General features: G+C 41.6%; 2 protein-coding genes across 2 annotated transcripts; both read left to right on the top strand.

Annotated features, from left to right (window-relative positions):
- Positions 1 to 2,528: 2,528 nt before the first annotated feature.
- On the top strand, positions 2,529 to 7,630 carry LOC101167628 (uncharacterized). The gene is made up of 5 exons (XM_023959123.2): positions 2,529 to 2,717; positions 2,949 to 3,305; positions 4,173 to 4,468; positions 6,088 to 6,199; positions 6,283 to 7,630. Exons 2-5 carry the CDS (start codon positions 3,008 to 3,010, stop codon positions 7,320 to 7,322), a joined length of 1,746 nt encoding a protein of 581 aa, XP_023814891.2. The 5' UTR covers positions 2,529 to 2,717; positions 2,949 to 3,007; the 3' UTR covers positions 7,323 to 7,630.
- A 1,061-nt stretch (positions 7,631 to 8,691) lies between these two features.
- On the top strand, positions 8,692 to 19,129 carry LOC101167374 (zinc-binding protein A33). Its single transcript, XM_011480111.4, has 6 exons — positions 8,692 to 9,833; positions 10,308 to 10,403; positions 12,370 to 12,603; positions 13,428 to 13,450; positions 15,964 to 16,079; positions 16,716 to 19,129. The coding sequence occupies exons 1-6, from the start codon at positions 9,321 to 9,323 to the stop codon at positions 17,312 to 17,314; spliced, it is 1,581 nt and encodes a 526-aa protein (XP_011478413.1). The 5' UTR covers positions 8,692 to 9,320; the 3' UTR covers positions 17,315 to 19,129.
- Positions 19,130 to 20,518: the final 1,389 nt, after the last annotated feature.

The raw sequence follows: 20,518 nt of genomic DNA, 5'->3' as shown, positions 1-20,518 counted from the left end.
GTAATGCTATTGATGTGGGATTGAAATGATAATGTACTATCAAGGATGACACCCAGACTCTTTACTTGAGGGGATGGGAAAACTGGAGAGGAATTGATGGAAATGTTAAAATTAGGAATTTTGGAAAGGGTGGATTTGGAACCTACGAGGAGTAATTCGGTTTTATCACTGTTAAGTTTGAGGAAGTTTAGGGTGAACCAGGTTTTTATTTCAGACAGGCAGGAGGAGAGGGAGGCAGGTGGAATACAAGAGTTGGGTTTACTGGACAGATAGAGCTGAGTGTCATCCGCGAAACAATGAAAATCAATATTGAATTTACGAAATATATTGCCAAGGGGTAGCAGGTAGGTAATGAAGAGGAGGGGACCAAGAACAGAACCTTGAGGAACACCAGATGAAATGAGTGAGGGTTGGGATTTGAAAGAATTCAGTTGAATAAACTGAGTGCGGCTTGAAAAATAAGAATGAAACCAGCGGAGGGGGGTGGACTCGATACTGAGGGCTGAAAGTCTGTGGAGGAGGATGGAGTGAGATATGGTGTCAAATGCTGCGCTCAAGTCGAGGAGGATGAGGATGGTGAAGAGTCCAGAATCAGCTGCAAGGAGAAGGTCATTGGTGATTTTTAGTAGGGCAGTTTCTGTGCTATGAAGGGGACGGAAACCAGATTGAAAGGGTTCAAAAAGATCATTTTGGGTGAGATGATGGGAAAGTTGGGAGGCGACTATTTTTTCAAGAATTTTTGAAATGAAGGGGAGGTTAGAAATAGGACGAAGATTATGAAAGGAATTGGGGTCTGAGCCGGGTTTTTTTAGGATGGGTCTGACGGCAGCGATCTTGAGGAGTGAGGGGACAATACCTGATGTCAATGAGGAGTGAATAATGGCACAAATGAAAGGAAGAAGAGAAGGAAGGCAGGATTTAACCAGGGATGTTGGTAGGGGATCTAGCAAACATGTGGATGGTTTGGACTTATGGATGAGGTGGGAAATTTCACTGGGATCAGGGAGGAAAAAGGAAGTGAATGTATGAGTTACAGAAAATGAGTCAGACGGGGTGGGAGGAGAGGTGGAGGAATGGAGATGCTGATGGATATCTAGAATTTTCTGGTTAAAGAATAATTGAAGAGAATTACAGTGCTCATCTGAATAAAAATGAGGGGGAAAACTGTTACGGGGTTGAAAGACATTATCCATTAGAGAAAACAGCATTTTGGAATTTCCCTTATTTGCATCAATCAGTTGAGTGAAGTATTTTGTTTTAGTGTTAGAAACCAAGTCCTTGTATTGTAAAATCTGTTCATTGTATATTTCCTTATGGACAGGAGGATTATTATTATTATTATTTTTATTTGTCTTTCATGCATTTTAATTTTGTACTATTTTTTTAACTTACTGGATATTTTTTTTTATCCTTTCTCTTTTTTTTATTGTAAAGAACTTTGGTTCTCTGATGGCATTGTAAAGGGCTAAACATGTTCATTTCGTTTCTTCACTTTCTCTCCTTTCTTTTTATTGTCATATGACGTTTTCTTTCTCTGCTATACAGCAAAAAAGCCAGATATTTCTGTAAATTTGCAACAGTTTGACATTGTCTGTGTTGAAGTTTACATATTTAATAAACGTTTGAGTGTTTTTACCAATAAAAATTTGAACTTTTTTCTTAAATGACATTAATCTTGTTGTGGTCATCATATTTGTGTTGATGTGTTTTTCTTCTTCTTTTTGCCTTTTATCTTCAGGGGTTGCCACGGCAAATCAGCTTCCTCCATCCAACCCTGTCTTCTGCATCCTCTACTCTAACACCAGCAATACCTTCATTTCTTTGTTCACCACATCCATAAACCGCTTACCGTAAACAGCTATAGTCTTGGCCTCTTTCTACCAATATATTCAGCATTGAACCTGGTTATATCCCAACCCTCTCAGTCTGGCCTCTCTGACATTATGACTTTATTTATCTTAATGCCATCAGAGTTCACATTTCAATGTAAAAAACATTTGCCATTCTGGGGAAAATTAATTTTTAAAATTACTTTTAAACAATGGAGATAGGGATTTATTTGGATTCACAACTTTAAAGTAGAGCCGTTTTATATGAGCAGCCTTCAGGGCACAGCAGACTTGTTTTGTGTTCAGTGTATCTTTTTCTTTTTTCCTCCCTTTTGTTTCTGAACATCTGATTATATATTCTGTCATTTCCATTTGCTATGGTATTGCTCTGCATTTAATTAATAAGTGGTACCTTTGTTTTGTTCTTGACTTACTTCTGCCCCGTGTTGAAGCTGTGTCTTATTATTACTCTTTTATTACCATCTAAATTGTAATAGTACAAGCATATGTCACTTAATATATTTTCCCTGTTTTACTTTAGTTTTTATTTATTTGTAAAACCCTTTCCCGTTTATATCACCTTTTCTTTTTCTTGTCTTTAATTTTGGGGGCCGCTCTGTTGGGACTTTTTTTGCGCGTGCGGCTGCTCCTCACGGTCGAGTATTTACGGTACTGGGCATGCGCAGCTTTGTCTCGCATCAGAAGCAGCACTTAAAGAGGCGAGGAGCAAAACAGTGGAAGCAGACAGGCTGGGAAAGAGAAAGCCCAAGTTAGCCGCGTTGCTGTTATCGACGCGTTGTTCAACTGCTAAGCTGTAGTTTGAAACCCAAACCCAAAGGGCGCCTTCACTCCAAACTCAACAAAGTCCACTTCCTTTTCTCCCTTAAGGTGCGTATTCGGAGCTAAATTAGCAGAACTGTTACGTTAGCACTTCTAAACGCTGTTTATCTACTCGGATATAGTACATCATTTTATGCAAGTTTACCGGGAAACTCGCCGGGTTCATGCATTGATTCAGTGTTTTTAAACTTCGTTGTCACTTTTGGAAACATAGAATCACAGTAGATTGAGGAGACGGAAATAAGCTAACGTTTCCATTTGACGTATGAAATGGTTCAGATGGTGGAAATCGCGTGAGACACGGTGCCCGTCGGCGTCCGAACCCAGCAAGGAGGACGATGGAGGAGTCCGTGACCACGTTTGAGACGCACCTAACGGCCGTCATGGACAGCCTGATCCGAGCCTCCGTCTGCGAGATCAGCAAACTCTTCCAGGAGACGGTGAGCGGCTACCTGGCGGAGCTGGCGCTCAACCGGAAGGAGAACGAGGCTCTCAGACTGCGGCTGAAGCTCACCGAGAACAAGCTGAGGACGGAGCGCAAGTACGGGATGGGCTGGGCGGCCAGCCGCCGCAAGGCTGGACTGACGGCGGCGGAGGAGGCAGGGGGGAGGCTCCGGCGCAGAGGGGACACAGCCGGTAACCGGATTCTCGTGACGCCTCTCTGAATAAGTGTGTTTGTGGCACAGTGTGTGTGTCTGTGACAGAAACCCAGGCTTACATGGAGACACTTGTTTAGTCGGAACCATCTGGCGAAAGCTGATCTCCCCCCTCCTCCTCCTCCTCCTTCTTTCCTCATCCGCCTCCTCCTCCTCATGATGGCTCCTTCTGTCCTTCACCTCCCCCTCTCTCTCCTCTTCCCACTGTGCTCAATCCCTCCCACTCCTCTGTGCCTTTGCTCCCTCCCTCCCTTCCTTCCTGCCTTGCTCCTCTCCCTCCCCCAACCTCCTTCTGGCTCCCTTCCTCCTTCCCACTCCTCTCTTCCTACCCCCACCTCTTCTTGTTCTCTTTTCTCCTTCATCCCACTGCACAACATGGACTCCTGCTCCTCCTCCTCTCCCACTTCTCTCCATCAATCTGCATAATTGCACCCCCTTCACGTCTTTCTCCTCTTTTGCACCTCTTCATTCTCTCCCCTTGTTTTTGTCTCTTTCTATATGCTTTTCCTCTCTTCCTGCCCTCCTTCAATCATCTCCTCCTGCACTCCTCCATGTCCTTTTACACCCCCTCTCCTCAATCGTTCATCCTGCTCACTCCTCCCTCCCACGTGCACTTTCTTCTCTCCTTCTCACCGCTCTTCTTTTTCCCTCCTGCTCCCGTCTGCCCCTTGAACCTCTCCATCTTCCCCATCTCCACCCTCTTTTCTCCTTCATCTTTCACTTCTCTGCCTTCCATTAATCTCCTCCCACTGATCTCACACCTCCATATTTCACGTGCCGCCTCCCTGTGTCCTCTGTCTCTCCACCTTCCTCCCACCCGTCCTTCACCGTTCTCCCTTCTTTGCAGGAGGCAAGTCGAAAAGGAGCCCAGCAGCAACCTATAGCAAAGGCTGGCCTGGAGGTGTGTGGGAGGAAGGAGGAGGAGGAGGAGGTGGTGGGGGAGGAGGAGGTGGCGGAGGAGCTCTGAGCGTGGTAGCAGGGCGAAGAGGGGGTAACGAAGCCAGAGAGATGTACCTTGTCCAACTCCCCCGGGATGAAGAAGAAGAAGAGGAAGAGGAGGAGGAGGGAGGGATGGTGGAAGATGAGGAAGGGGAGGGCGGCCGCAGCGGTGAGGGGGAGGAGACAGCCAACATCAAAGAGGAGGTGAGGGAGACAGGCTTCCTCGAAGGAGGAGGAGAAAGTGGATCTCTATGCAGCCTCCTCACAGATGAGGGACGATTGCGCTAAAGTTCAGCTCGAATTTGTTTGTTTTTTGCCACCAAATCACTGCACAGATGTAGAGGAGAAAGAGAAAGCTGCTGCTCGAGTGGAGCTCCTCAAATCTCAAATACTGATCCACACATCCAAAACGCAGACCTCCTTTAGAACCAGCACACATCCCAGTCCTCTGACGAAAGGATTAGAAACCAAAAACTACGGTGGCCCTGAAGGACATATCTCACTAACAAATCACTCAACGCTAAAACATGTTAAAGATCACACCAACAGCGAAAAAAGCTAAATAAATAATACAAAATAAATGTAAATGAAATAGAAAGGAAAAATTTTGGAAAGCAAAACTGATTTACAGAAATCAAAATAAAAGGTTAAAAAATGAAACACATTAAGACGAAACATGAAACATGAAAAGGTAGCTATTATGGGACATCCCTGATTTGATGATGACGTTTGTCCATCATTTCAACTGAAAGTTATTTAGCATTAAGCGATGCTGGATATGCTCTACTAACCATAACACTCTTATTAGTATGCAGACATTGAGGATGCCAATCTGTGATGTCCCACATTCCTACCTCTTCTTTTATTTGTAGTGGTGATATTTAATATATTTTTGCGTTGAGTCATTTACTGGTGTGATTTAAAAAAAAAAAAAAAAAAAAAACCTCGACACAGACGTGCAGAAAATAGTTTGCTACCTTCTTAAAGACAGAGAAATCCATAATAAATTAAAATCCAACAATTTTCATATCACTAATCAACAGACTTATTTTGAAGGGCAAATAATGCAATAAAAAAAATGGCACCTTTATATCTTTGCTCCTTCTTCTGCACCTGTCAACAGGTGTTTTGCTAAACTTTCTAAAGTTAACTCTGAACTTTATAGTCTAGTGTACAATCCTTTATCTGCTTTTAATGTCAGAAATCACAAACAGATTAAAGTCCCACCCTGATCGTCTTTGATCTATTCTATTGAAATGAGTCTTTAAGCTTCATTTTTTTTCTATTTTCTCTCTGAAAGTACATTTTTATTTGACGCCAGTTCATTGTTGATACCTTTCGAGGAGTCTTTTTTTTTATTTGCCTATGGCAAAAGCAATTTATATTTCATACACAAGGAAATATAAAGTGCTTTTTAAGACTCTTCCAGAATTCAGCAGCATTGAACTGAAATCAGTAAACTTAAGTTGAGGTTTGCAGGCAGATCAGTGTCATTTTATTGTATTGTCTGTTTCCATAGCAACATTATATGGCTCTTTGAAGTGCTGGCCTTTAATCAGCACAGGATTATCAGACGGGCTTTTTAAAAGTGGCCAAAATTGGATCCTTTATTCAACTAACTGAGTGATCCATCAACTTTAGCCGCTTTATGGTGAAGCATTTTGTTAATGTTAATTTAACAGGTCAACACGCATATGTGTGAATGCAGCTCTAGTTTTCTAAAGGTTATTAAAATTAGGTAGATCTATTGTATTGATTAATTTGATTTATAGATGAAAAGCTCAGGTTTCTGCTTGTCTTATCCTCTTTAATTCTTTGTTCAGTTTATTGAAACACAGAGCTATCAGCCGGCCTCCCTGCAGTTCATCAAGGAGGCTTTGAAGATGGGTCTGCCCAACCAGAACCTCTGCACCGGCCCCAAAGTCCAGACTGAAGGTTAGTCAAATCTTCAAAGATCAGTAGTTGACACAAAGTCATTGCTTGAGTTTCCCTCCTTCCCTCTGTGTAACCCCCTTCAGAGCTGTCGAATCAGCCTTCAACTCTTCATTCAAGACAAAAAGAGGACGATGAGTGGGGAGGGGGCTCTGCAGAGCTCTCAGGAAACGGCATGACTATGGATGAGCTGCGGGGACTGGAGTCGGCATTGAAAGTGGAGAGAGGGCACGAACAGGCTGCGGTGACGGCTTTGCAGCGCGACTCCGAGATGGTGCGAGCCAGTGGGATCGGCTTGGCGCCAAAGTACATCGGCCTTGATGGTCTGGAGCAAGAAGGAGAGCTGGAGTCACAGCCTCCCACTCTGCAGAAGGAGGACCAGACGAGGCAAGCCAAAGGGAAGGATGGAGTGAGGGCATGTGGGACTGATGAAGGAAAGCCGAAGTCAGGCTGGTCAAAGAAACTTGCAGAGGGCGACTCAGCTGCAGCTACACCTAAAGAGGAGACTGTGGAGCAGGCGGAGCTAGAGAAAGTGCCGCACCTGTCCACCCCAAATAGTGTTGCTGAGAGTGTAGAAGAAGAAGAAGACGGAAGTGGGGACCTCCTCCACTTCTGCCCACAGTGCGGAGGAGGGTTCACTTCACAGGGAGAGCTGGAGGAGCACCCTTGTCCACTAGGTGACGCTCATTTACAGAGCAGCGGAGGAGAGGACAGTCTTTTCCCATGCGCCCACTGCGGCAACACATTCAGCCACGCCTGGGCGCTGAAGAACCACGAGTGCGCCTGCGTGGCCGAGCGGCCGCACTGCTGCGAGATCTGCGGCAAACGCTTCACACACTCGCGCTCGCTGGAGCGCCACCATCTGGTGCACACAGGCGAGAGGCCGCACCGCTGCCAGCAGTGCGGACGCAGCTTCAGTCGCCTTGGCAACCTGGAGCGGCATCAGCGCATCCACACGGGGGAGCGGCCGTACGGCTGCGAGGTGTGCGGCAAGCGCTTCAGCCGCGTGGAGTATTTAAAGAGACACCAGCTCATACACACCAACGAAAAGACAACAATGCACTGCTCCAACTGTGGGAGGGGCTTCAGCGACGTGGAACAGCTCAAAAAACACCAATGCTTCTAGAGTTGTAGAGCCTCCAACACAAGCCAGATGATTGACAGAGTGCAGCTGAGGAGTGTGTCATTCTGGAGGGGGGGGGGGGATTTTTAATGCAAACAAATGTTTAGATATATAGTACAAATGTAAAACCTCAGCAATTTGTATGTTCAGCCTGGATTTATTTATTATTATCATCACAAATACTTGTTTTTATATCATTTTATCAAAAGTAAACTCCTGTGAAGGTCTTGTTTTCCTGACTAAAGTGACATTTTTGTATGTTTTTGTTGTCACACTGTTGGAAAAAATTAAAATCAAGCTATCACAAAATATATTCCAGTCTTTGCTTTATTATTATTTGCCTGTGGATCACAATGTCTTCCAGACTGTTAGTCATTTCGTCCCACTGCATCATTAGTAGGAAATAAGGTTTTAATTTCTTTAGGGGGTTCTTGAAACACTGAGCTCTAGTCACCCTGTTATTAATGAAGCATTCCTCCAGTGATCATACTCATGTCTCCACTTAGCATGGTTTTCTCCAACTTTCTGCTGTGTGGGTGCCTCGATCAGATGCCAGCATCTGGCTAAAAGACGTCAGTAAATAGAACCACTCGTTTTTTTTTTTTTCTCCTTTCACACCACTGATTCACTTCAGTAAACCACAGCGACCACTGATGCCTTCACATTTTGCATCTCCTCTTGTTATAATCCTTGTGTCTGTCTATCTAGAAGTCCCACAGGATCCTACCTTGGTCTTCCTCTACTACCTCCAGAGGTGTTTCACATCTTGATCATGGGACTTCCAGCCCAGACTTGGCACAGATATTTCTGTCATCTATGCCAGTTACTTGGTAATGGGAACCCAAGTTTGTTCTGCCTGCTGGCATCTTACACCCTGCTGTTATGTGCTAGATTGTCTTTGGGGTGTCTCTCTGTTTCACCTGGAGTCTTGTCTGGTTTGGTCAATCCTAGCCTTTACTGATCTTGGAAGCACTAAGAGCTTCCACCTGTCATGACCCGTGTCCATGTGTTGTCTTTGAGTTCAGCTTTATCCAGCCAATGCTAACATTGTCTGGTATCAGTCATGTCTGAGAACAGCTTCAGATGAATTTTTTTAAGTGTTTTTTTTCCAAACACAATTTCATTCTGCTTCAATAAAACAACAACAAATGTCAAAATGAAAGGAAAACAGCCAAACTGCAATTATCTAAAAGTATCCAAGTGCTAGGAATGATTACTTTTTTTAAATCTTTTTATACAATATATGTGCTATTTTGACAATGGCCTCACTAAATGTTCATCTTTTTGTTTTGGCACAATTCTGTTCTTGTTCAAACAAACATTTTTTCTTCATGAATCATAATTGAGGTTTTTACGAGTGCAAAATATTTTTCACATTATACAAAATAGTTAAAACATTAAAAATGTATGAATATCTTTGTCTATAAAGAAAATCTACTTAAACCAGATGCAGATGAGTTTCTTTACATCACGAACAACAGCGCATGTAGTTTTTGTTTATCACTGCCATCTACTGGCCAATTAGAGGTATGACATTTGGAAACCATAACTTTTCAAATCATGTTATAATTATTTACTGTCAAGAACAATTACTTAAAGTCTGTAAAAGGTTTTGTCTTTTCACACAGAATTTTGAGTTTCTTTGGCAGATACACAAGTATGGTAATACTGCAATATAGAAGATAAATGCGTTTTTCCTTTTATTTGATATTGTTAACCCCTTTCCTTGTTTACATTTCTTTTAAAATACAAACGGCATATTCAAAAAAATAATATTTTTATGCCTTTTTATGCCATTTTCGTTGCAGTCACGCGCCCTGTCGGGTCTTCCTCATTGCGCAGCTGCACTAACTCGTTTCTACACGCCCTCTGTCATCATCCTGACAATAAATTCTCTGTTGCGCGCCTCAAACCACACCCTCGCTTTCTCAGAATGAGCTGAGCGCCTCATAGCCGGAGTCTAGTAGTAACTTGCCTCAATGATTATGAGCTCTGCAGAGAATGGCGGAAGCCAACGCGCTTGAGGAGCTCCACACGGAACTCACTTGTCCGGTGTGTCTGGAGCTGTTCCATGACCCGGTGATCCTCGAGTGCGGACACCACTTCTGCAAGGTGTGCATCGTCCAGTGCTGGGAAGCCAAAGCCGACGATTTTTCCAACTGTCCGAAGTGTAGGAAGTCGTGCACTCGCAAACTTCGCCCGAACTCGCTCCTGTGCAACGTCGTGGAGAGCGTTCGCAGAGCGCGCGCCACGGACGCAGCTCCGTGGACACCCGGGGAGGATCGCGAAGGTGCACCGGAGATGCAGGAGGAACGGAGGGCCGGGTCCAGCCTAAGCAGCGAGGTGTCGTCCATCGGACACTGGCTGGTGATGGACATGTGTGAAGAACACGAGGAGAAGCTGAAGCTGTACTGTGAGGACGACCAGCTGCCCATCTGCCTGGTGTGCGGGATGAGCCGAGACCACAAGACCCACAACGTCATCCCCATCACAGAGGCCTTTGAAAACTACAGGGTAAATCCTCACAGTTAGGCTTGATATATATCTTCTAGGATAACATATCCAGTTTAATTTCTTGCCATATATAGTTATTATCCTGAAAACCAGCAGCTATAGAGACTGAATTTTAAGTCAGAAAATGTCAAACCAGTTTTACTCAGACACAGTTTGAAACACCCCTTAGGTTTTTAAGCTTCCCATCCATTTGAACAGTATTTTTTCAGGAATCCAGCAGATCTGTGTGAGTTCCTTCCCCCCATATCTCTCACAACTGACTCTCTGTGGTTATGTTGACTTCTCTGTGTGTTTCGACATGTTTTGCTGGCTCCAAGTTCCCATTTGTTGGGTCAGAGTTCCTATAAGAGCAGCTCTGCGGCTGTCTCATGACTCTCATTTCAACCAAGTTATCTGCTTATTTTTGAACGTCTTCCTGTTTACTGACCTGATTCTGTAATAACACTTTGCATGTGATCCTTTTGGTTATGTCAGGACAAGCTCACCACGGCTTTGGAGAGAGTTCAGCTGCATACTGAGAACGCCACGCACTTCCAGAGCCAGACCAATGAGAAGATCCTCCGCATTAAGGTACATGTTAGTGTTCCTGAAAGATGGTTGTTAGGAGACGCTGCATTCCTCCATCTGTGAGTGTCTGACAGGTGAGACAGACGAATGATTCATCATATGGCTGCTGCTGACACACCTGCTTGGTCTCAGCATGGTTCTAGCTTGGGCGTGTGATTTTTAAAAAAAGTCCATAAACATTCAGACACGTCAGTCTCAGCATTCGTCAAATCCGTGTTGGAAACGCACACGTATGTTCAGACAGACTGGTGGCTCCCCTCCTCGACTGCAGCTTTCCCCTGCAGACGAGGGTTTTTAATCTATACAGCGTGCAGCAGCAGATAACTGCATTTGTCACTGCTTCACATCTGTTCAAAAGTGTCAGCCTGTCCGTTTGCCCCACTTGTTGTGCAGATTCACTGAGTTTCACTTGTGTTTTTTTTTCTCAGTATGACAGGATGTGGGTGAGTGAGGCTGAGAGGAAGTTTCTCTGTCTGTCTTTTCCTGCTTGCTCTTCCATCTGTGTGGAAAGTGAAATCATTGAATTTTCAGTCTGCATTGTGGCTTCTTGAATTGTTTTTTTTTAGTTGTCTTAAAAGACCCTTTTTGTAGTACATAATAACCATGAAATTGTTTTTGACGTAAAATCTAAGAACATTCTTAGCATGATTTTGGTTTAGAGATGAATTAAAATGACCTTTTTGAGGAACTTTTATTTTACCTCTCTTAAGTTTGGTCGTCTCCATAATTGCACAAAGACAACGAGAAGGGCCAAGTTAAGTTATAATGTTTTCTTACGGCATAAATGTCCTCCACCTTTGTTTTATCTGTCAAGTCTCTTTGTTTTTAGCATTCTGAGACCTTTTTTATTGTTACCTTTTGAAATGCTTTGTATAAAAGACCCGTTCTAATCATTCTTTCATCTATTGGGAAAATGTTCTCGGTGGTCTTTTAAATATGATTATGCCGTTTTTAACAAAAATCTTGTGTTGTTATGGAAATAGTTTCTGCTGCTGACAAGCAGTAGTTTATTATAAATTTGCCTCTGAGTTGTGGGCGGGACTGCTGGCGCGGAGTAAGCCTTCCCCCACTCCCCATAATCTTTTTATTTACTCACTGCCACTCGCTAACAGCCCCTCACAACCTCAGCCTAACATTAGCCATGCAGTAAAAAACAGCGAGCAATATTGCAGCTATCCAGCCGTTCAAGTTTGAGCCAGATTCCAGGTTGGACCAGGAAAACGAAGAAAAACATGGATCCATTTGTCTAGAAGTAGATGCATCCAAGTGGAGTGGAGCAAGAAACTTATGGCTTAACGTTGTTGCTTCTACGTCACAGCAACAGGCTTTTTCCAATTGCCTTTTGTCATCTGCTCCTGATTCCCAACAATTTGAATAAAGAAATGCATAGAAATGTTATTTTGAGTTTAATTTTTCTATTATGTCTTCCATCATGAGAAAAATGCCACAAGAACAGGTAAAAAACACAAAAAAACAAAGTTTTCACTGCAGCTTCCTATTTATTTTTTAAGCTTTTCTTTGTCATCGAGCATCATCAAATATTCATAAATCTTTTTCTGTTATGAAAAGTAATTTTCTCGTTGCTTTGTGCCATCTTTAGTCAGCAAAGTAAGAACCAGTTTTGTTTTGTTTTTGCAAGCAAAGCCCTGGCTTTCTTATGCAAGACTGACTTGTTCACAACTAACAACATTCACACGCCCACCCACTCATGACAAGAACTAAAGCACATTTGATCTTTAAAGCCAAAATGCGTAGAAAGAAGGTGTTGCTGGATAAAGAGGGAAAAAAACCTTCTTTTGGACCCATAAAGTATAAACAATCAGTGTATTTTCCACTGGTTTATCTAGTTAAGATAACATGCTTGAAACAAAAATGTAATAAATATTTTTGAAACTTGGTTTGTATAAACAGAATAGACCTTTGACTGGGTCTTTGCTGTGCTAACTGAAGTTTCTTTGGTGTGTTTCAGGAAAGAGCTGGGGACCTGGAGGAAGTGGTCAATGCCGAGTTTGTTCGTCTGAAGGAGTTCCTGCTCGAGGAAGAGGAGCGCATCAAGGAGAAACTGCAGAGGGAGAAAGCAGAGAAGCTCAGTCAGCTGGAAGAGGCGCTCACCAAAGCCACGGAGCAAATTAGCCAACTGGAAAACACAGCTGAGAAATTTCGCCTTAAACTCAGGGAGGAAGAAAATCCAGAACAGCTCAAGGTGAGGGAGAAAATAAGAAGTAAGGTTTCCTATTATTTCACCAATACTCATTGAAAGATACACATTTAAAGACCCACTCTGATAAAAATTGTGTTTTTTAACATCTTGTGGCCTTTTTCTGATGATGGAGGACATATATAAAGAAATTAGTAAAATTGCATTTCAAAGTATTTCTTTACTCAAATAAGTGCGAATCAGGAGCAGATGAAAAAATGCAGTTGGAAAAAGCTTGTAGCTGTCACAGAGAAGCTACTATGGCAAGCCATAAGTTCCCTGCTCTGCTCTATTCTGATGCATTCACGACTAGATCCATCCTTCAATTTCATTGTAAAATGGACAATGAAAATAAAAAAGCAAATCTTATCTAAGCAAATCATGTACATCTTTGTTTTCCTCGTCTGAGCTGGCATCTGGCTCAAAACTGGATGGCTGGATAGCTTCAACACTGTTTTCCATTTTTTTGTTGCACTGGTAATGTTGGGTAGGCAGTAGTGAGAGGCTGTAAGCTAACAGAAAGACCTGTCAACAGATGGATGACAGGAAGTGGGGGCGGGCTTACTCCATACCAATAGTCCCACACACAACTTGGAGGCAAATTTCTAAGTAACTCCTGCTGAAAGAAAATATGTTCTAGAAAATTACAACTTTTTTTTGTTTGGCTAAAACAGCATAATGATGATTAAAAGACCACTGGGAATACTGTGAAAATAGATCAAAAGATGTGAGTGTGAGTGTGGGACTATGAGTCACATTTGATGCCAGGTACAAATTCTCAACAGGTTTTACCAAAGATTTACGTAACCATCTGATCTGCTCTGTTTCAGGGAATCAAAGACTTCATCGGAGTGTGAGTATCTCTTATGCAATCAAGATCTTTCAATGGAAGTGGTTTCCTGCAGCAACCACTATTTCTAGGTCATGTGAAGTTTCTGTATTGTGCCATCACAAAATATACCATATTTGTTTTGCGATCAGTCATTCTAGTTAAAACAGGCAGAAGCCAATTGTGGTCCAATGACTCAACACATGTAATGCCAGTGAGTTGCCACACAAAAACAGAAAGGCTAACCAACCTTTTACATCAAGTAAAAAATATAACAAAGTACATCATGTCCTAATTCTGGAATGTGACATATTGGGACCTGATTTAAAATAACCAAAAACGAATCTGTGATTTACTACGATATTTTACAACAGCAAAAATGTCAGGACGGGTTTGAGAGGAATCCTTCAATGCAAATATGTCTGTTTTCTTTCTGTTTTTTTAGTCTGCCATGCTGCAGTGAGACTGATCACCTTACAAGTTTTCAAAGAAATATTCCAAAGACAAACAAAATATCCACCCATCTTCAGAACCCGCTGAATCCATTTTTGGGGTGACGGGGTTGGGCTGGAGCCAACCCAGCTTCTGTTGGGTGAAGGCGAGGTTCACCCTGAACATGACGGCAGTCTGTTGATGACCAGAAAAGTTAGAGCTGCATCTCAGACTCTGTTCTCAGTGGAGAGTCACGTCTGCATTTAGAACCATCAGATATGGAGATTCCATGATTTCATGAAGAAAGTGATTTATCTCATATAAATGAGCAACTGTGTTAAGCTAGGTTCACACCGGGCATGTGTCGCGTGTTTAAGAACAGACTAAACACCAAATCTTGAATACAAGTTTTGCCCATGGTGTTCACAATCGACAAACAGGGAGGGGCTCCTTCTTCTTTTTCTTTATTGTTGACTAGCACATGTCCACCGTCTACAAGTGGAAGAGGCTTGGTGCGAAATGTTGAAGTGTGTGAATTAAAAGGGATGCTACCGTACATCACAAACAAATCCGAGAGCCTGATTGGCCAAAGTTTAACCTGGTTTAACTTTCAACGAGCAGTCAATGGCCTTGCATCATGTACGCAGATCCCAAAGATGGTGCTAAAAATGTGCGTAGCTACATGAGTGTACGCATGTTTACATAGACTTTTCATTGAAAGTGGTCACTTGAACGCGCGTTGCCGCTGTAAACATAGCTTTATATGATGAAAGACAGCGTCCCTGTCCAAGCTCCGGGGTCAGGATGTGTTTAATAGAGGACCTAGAGGCAAGCGTAACAGATCCCAAACTCAAGTACACTAAAATACGACCAAAACGTAATCACGACAAAACCAAAACGGAGAATCTGACATGGTGCAGCTAAAACCATGAATCTTTAATAAACGGAAGGCCATCAGAGAAATAAATGCTGCTGTGATTGTTAGTAAGTAAAATCATCAGTGAAGAAAAGAGGCAGAACAGAACACCCCCCCCCCCCCAACACAAAAACAAATATGGTAGAGCTTAAAGCTTAAGCCTCAGATCCTTAGTTTGTTTTTGTGGATCATTCCTGACTGCAGATGATTTTACAGAATGTTGCTGAGACTAATTTTGTCTTTCTCCAACAGTCTATCAAACCAACAATTTAAATACAAAAACACTTGCCACAAAGAGAATTACAAAGTTTATATGAAATCTTTCGGTTATCATTAAGAGTTCAGTTCTCTCCTTAAGTGGCTCCTTTGTTGACAATCATCTCATTGTTTTTGATCAAACTTTGGTCAAAGCTTGGAAGAATCTGCTGCCCTCATGGGAAGTCTGTGTACAGACTCAAAGGCGGTGGTGAAGAGAAACCAGTAGTGACCATACACAAACACCTGCTGATTTCTGGGAAATGAATGTGCATGGCCACACAGTGAGAAAGATTACACAAGGACAGTGTTTTGAACAGACACTCGTCTCTCCACAGCGCACGGCAAAGTTACATTTAAACAAACTGTAAGACTTCTAATTAGATGTTCTTTGGGCTGACACGTAGAAACGTTCTGCCATAATGACAGATTAGTGTGGAACACACACAGCAAGCACTTGGAGAAAACTCACAATGACTGTAGCGAAGAGGGGATTGGGTCAAACCAAATGTTTTAATACTGTGGGATTTTAGTAGAAGCGGTAGTGTCTGTATGACAGCACTCATAAATGAGGAAGTCAGGGATATAATTATTTGTCATCATTCTTAATATAATCATTTTAATGATTACTAGCAAGTGTTTTTCTACGTTTTGGTTATTCATTTGTTGTAACTTCTTAAGACCTGATATTTGAGCTAACCTTCTACCCACGTGGTCACAGTCTAGTTAAGCAGAATGAACTACTGTGGTAATATAACCCAAAATGGGATGTCCACGCATGTGGATTCCAGGTCTGAGTTGAGATTTTAAAACCTTCCTGGATTTACTGATCATGATCTGAATAACTAATGACAAAAAAGCGGTAATTATTTTCTGCTTAATCACAAATATAACTAAAATTGTTTCATAATGGTTTCTCTTGTTTTTTTTGCAGAACTGAGAGTTTGTTTGAGCGCCGTGTTGAGGTTGGCGTCGATCTGCAGTCAGGAGAGTTTTTGGGACCTCTGCAGTACACAATCTGGAGGAAAATAACTTCACTTTTTCAACCAAGTAAGAAGCCACAGCTCGGCCTGAACTGGAAACATCCAATTATTTTAATGTAATTTTAACCTCTCGTTTATAATAATAATATTAAAACAAAATAAATTCAGGTTTAAAAAAAATGTCTTTGTAAAATAAACAACGGTTTACAGCCCAACAATAAGTTTTCAATCAAAAGCCACTTTCATGATTCTTCTAAATAATTGGTTTCTCACCTCTCTCAGTTAAAAACCAAATTGTATGTTAAACCATTGAACCGAATCGTGGTTCAATGTTTACCTTGAAATTGCCAGGCACGTGTTGCACTAAATTTAAGGATTTATTGTTTTATTACATTATACCATGATCCAACTGAAAGGTTTTTCTTCACTCTGATTTGCATATTAGCAAATTTAAAAAATGTTTTTCTGAATTTTTTTTGTTCTTTTGTAATAAACAAATCATAAATCGTACTGAAACTAAACTGTGACCCAAATATTGAGGTCTGATCTGAATCGTAGGAAAAATGTATTGTTGGATCTCTACTAAAGAGCCATCACAGTTGAAATTTGAGTTAAGAGATTTTTTTCTGACCTCTAAATTTAGTCTGTAAGTGTGCTTGTTCCTTAGACATTTTTTTTTGCTTTTATTTTGTTTTGTCTCCAGTTATTGCCCGGGTGACCCTTGACCCGAAAACGGCCTACCCCTGTCTGTGGGTGTCTCCCTGTCGCACCAGTGTTCATGTGGGAAAAATCCAGTCCAACCTGCCCAATAACCCTGAACGCTTCACCCGCTACAACATCGTCCTGGGCTCTGAAGCCTTTTCCTCCGGCAGACACTACTGGGAGGTGGAGGTGGGCTGTAAGACAGCGTGGGGTCTTGGGGTGGTCAATGGATCCGTCAACAGGAAAGAGGAGATCAGCCTCTGTCCCCAGGATGGTTTCTGGACCCTGGTGTTGAGGGACAAAGGCAACGGCACAAGCGAGTACGAAGCATGCACTGACACGGATGACAGCTTGATACACCCTCCTAAACCCCCTCGAAGGGTGGGGGTCTATCTGGACTATGGTCGAGGTGAAGTAGCCTTCTATGACGCGGAAGACATGAGCCATCTTTTTACTTTCTCCGATGCAAAATTCAGTGAGCCCGTTTTCCCCTACTTTAACCCATGGCCAATCATCAACGGAAGAAACCAGGAGCCGCTCACCATAGTCACACCACTCTATGGGACTAACGCTCCGTTTCACCTGGTCGGGGGAAACTGAGGTTTAGCCTGAATGGACTTTTAACATCCACACTTTGTTTTACCTTCAATTTCTGGCTACATGATGAGCTTAAAGGAAAACACAATTAGATGCACTTTACCAAATGGATAGTGGAGATTTAAAGAAAAATCATCCATTAAGGTGACAATTAATTCTACTTAACCTATTTTGTTTCCTCTTTATTTTTGATGTATGTTAGTAGAATCTAACTCAGTTTGTCCTTATCAAACCATTTCATGACAATGTAACAGATTTGACAGATTTTAACAGACAATCATACACTACAAGCAAAATTTGTGCTTTGTCTTTTTTGGAAAATATGCCGTTTTTTTTTATAGCCCTTAAGGGTTTGTGGGTGTTTCCTACAGTGAGGAATTTGTCTTTTTAAATTGAGAATAAACATAATCCCAGTAGAGGGCACTCAAAAACTATTGAACACGTCTAAAACCTGATCTTTTTTTCCAGATTCAACTTCAGCTCTTTAAACATTTTTTGCTGGTGTTATTGTTTTGTTTTTTTATGTTTATTGCACAGCTCACATATTAAGCCTAATGTGGAAAATTGAAAAGTATTAAACTTGAGCTTTTCTGAAAAGAAAGACAAAATTACCACATATTGTGATAAAAAACGTTCATTGATAAGTCATTCAAAGTGTCTTCAAAGTGAAGCACATTATAATTCTTTGCAAATGTGAAGAAGGATATATGGGTTCCTTCTACTGTGTGATGTGGAGAAGCAGGATCTGTGATTCTGGGTTTTCTTCCTCCATCCATCCATTTTCATAACCCATTCTGTCCCATTTGGGGTCACAGGGCTGCGAGAGCCTGTCCTGGCTACTGTTGGGCGAAGGCGGGGTACACCCTGGACAGGTCGCAGAGCGTTATCTTTCTATCAAGTTCTTTTTTCCTAAGTTATGAGTCAAGACAAATATATTCCCAAAACATTGGAATATCTTGGAAAAGGGCATTGATTTCCATACTTCCATTCAAAAAAAACAAAACTTTCATATAGACTATGGATTCAGACCCTACTGTTTAGTTGATTATGTATTTGTTTATTTGTTTCTATATAAATGTGGGTCCAGCTCATGAAACTAACAAAAATCTGCCGAAATTTGCAGGGCATGAATGTTTTTAATTGAGTTTCCCCAACTAAGTTAATCAAAAAAAAAAATGGGTCACAAGCCAGAGAGAAAAGTCCAAAACTCCATGTCGGAAACAGATACAGCCAGAAAAGGAGCTGAGTGAAATCTGAGGAACTGAACACTGGTTGTGGATGTTGACCATACTACTTTGCGACACGAACTAATTGTAATACAGGGGAAAATTATGCAGCATGACTAATGTAAAGGAAGCTCTTTGAAGCTGAAAGCCCAGACTTTGATTAGATGGAAAGTATTACATGGAGGGTGTATCATTTTGGTCTTGTTTTAAATTTGTTGTAGAAATACAACAAAAATGTAATCTGTAGAATAAAGATCAAAATCCACACTAGAAATCCTTCCTCTTACATGTTTTTGGGTTTATTGATGAACTCTTCTTATTAAGGGCTTCCTCCCCGTCTACCCCACTGTTCCTTTTGTTTGACTTTCCACAGCTCGTTATGTTCTCTCCCAAAATCCATAAAGCCTCTCTGTCAATTTATTTTCTGTCAATAAGCTCTGTTACTGCTCTGTTGCAAGATTCTCCTGCTGTTTTGCGTGCCATATTGTTGAGTTTCTAAAAAAGCACTTGTACATAAACAGAATTACAACTACTGTTGTCATTTTTTGGCACCAGAACAACAGTTTGATCAATAAAGTTATCTGAAACTGTGTCATGCAGCTCAACAGAGAACCTCCCACAAAATTATGCTCCTGCAGAAAAGTCTCAGGACAGTTTAAAAAAGGAGTGATTGAAAAACTCAATAAATTAAGGCAAAGCTTTAATGTTAAGTGTCGATTAAAATCCTTTTAAATTAGTGCAAACACCTGCAAACTTAGTTCCACACGCTATTGAGTCCTGGACGTTTTCAACACCACTTCTGCATTTTAGGCTGGGGGTTGATAAATAAATAATGGTCAGGTTTCATGTCAGTGTTGTCCTTTTACTTTGAGATTCTAGCTCATGTTAAGACCTAAAACACATTTGTAGTTTATATTTAGATTTGTATATTGTAATTTTTTATCTGTAAGCTTTGAATAACGAGCCAGTATTCGTCTATAGGAAGCTAATCCCTAACAGTGCATTAGAAATGTGAATCTCGTTTTTTTTTTTAGTTATAATTATGATAAATGGGTCTGTGTTATGCGCCTCTACACAGCGGTGGCTGAAGATAATCATTTGATTACCAGTAACCTGGCTGTGAGAGCCGTGTAATGGTGCTTACCTGTCACAGATACCCTCACAGGGTTTCTTTTTCACCGCACAGCTGAGCAAGGTTAATGAGTCTTTTTTGTGACAGCTGAGCAAGTCAGTAATCCATGACTACTGTTACAAACAAATAAGTAATGAGGGTTAGTATGACATAAATAAAACTTATCTTTTCTGCTCACTGTTTCTGTGTCAGTGCGATGATGCATTAAGCATGGGTTGTTGACCTGAGGCTGGCTAACACGGAGTGGGAAACCAGCCTTTAGCTCTAAATATCTACTGAACAGATGGTGCAGAAAAAGCTGATAGACAGTTTTGAAAAGTCTATTAAACTCTTTTTTTAAGATATTGGTTAAGTTTCCTTTTGCTTTTGCTCTCACCAGACCCCAAAAGAATAGGGTTTTCTCTGTGTAATATAACCTTTTTCTTCTGTTTCCACTCAAGAATTTGTTTCTGACCTTCCATCAATAATGGATGAACATAGGAGCTGAAAAAAGATCAGGAGATGGGTGAAAGATGGGGTCGAAGAGATCAATGAAAACCCTGTTTGAAATAGGAGAAAAGTCAAGAGGCAGAGAAATGGTATACAGAAAGGGGAGGGGTAAGACGACAATAGCGACCAGAATACAAGGCCCAGTTATTTTTCATGCTAAAGCTTTCAAATTTACGTGTCCATAAACCAACAGAGGAGGGAAAACCAATTGAGAGGGTAATTAATTTACAGGAAACTGAGGCTTTTAGTGGGATTAGCCGCTACAGATAAACAACGCAGTGATACAGAGCTCATAAAGCGCCGATAAGGACGCTAACATGTTCATATGCCTGTGCGAACAATGAAGTCTAAAAATAGAGG

This window comes from Oryzias latipes, chromosome 10 (assembly GCF_053564925.1).
Source record: "Oryzias latipes strain Hd-rR chromosome 10, Olatipes_Hd-rR_3.1".
In the NCBI taxonomy this organism is placed as follows: domain Eukaryota; kingdom Metazoa; phylum Chordata; class Actinopteri; order Beloniformes; family Adrianichthyidae; genus Oryzias; species Oryzias latipes.
This window is presented reverse-complemented; position numbering and strand designations above follow the sequence as displayed.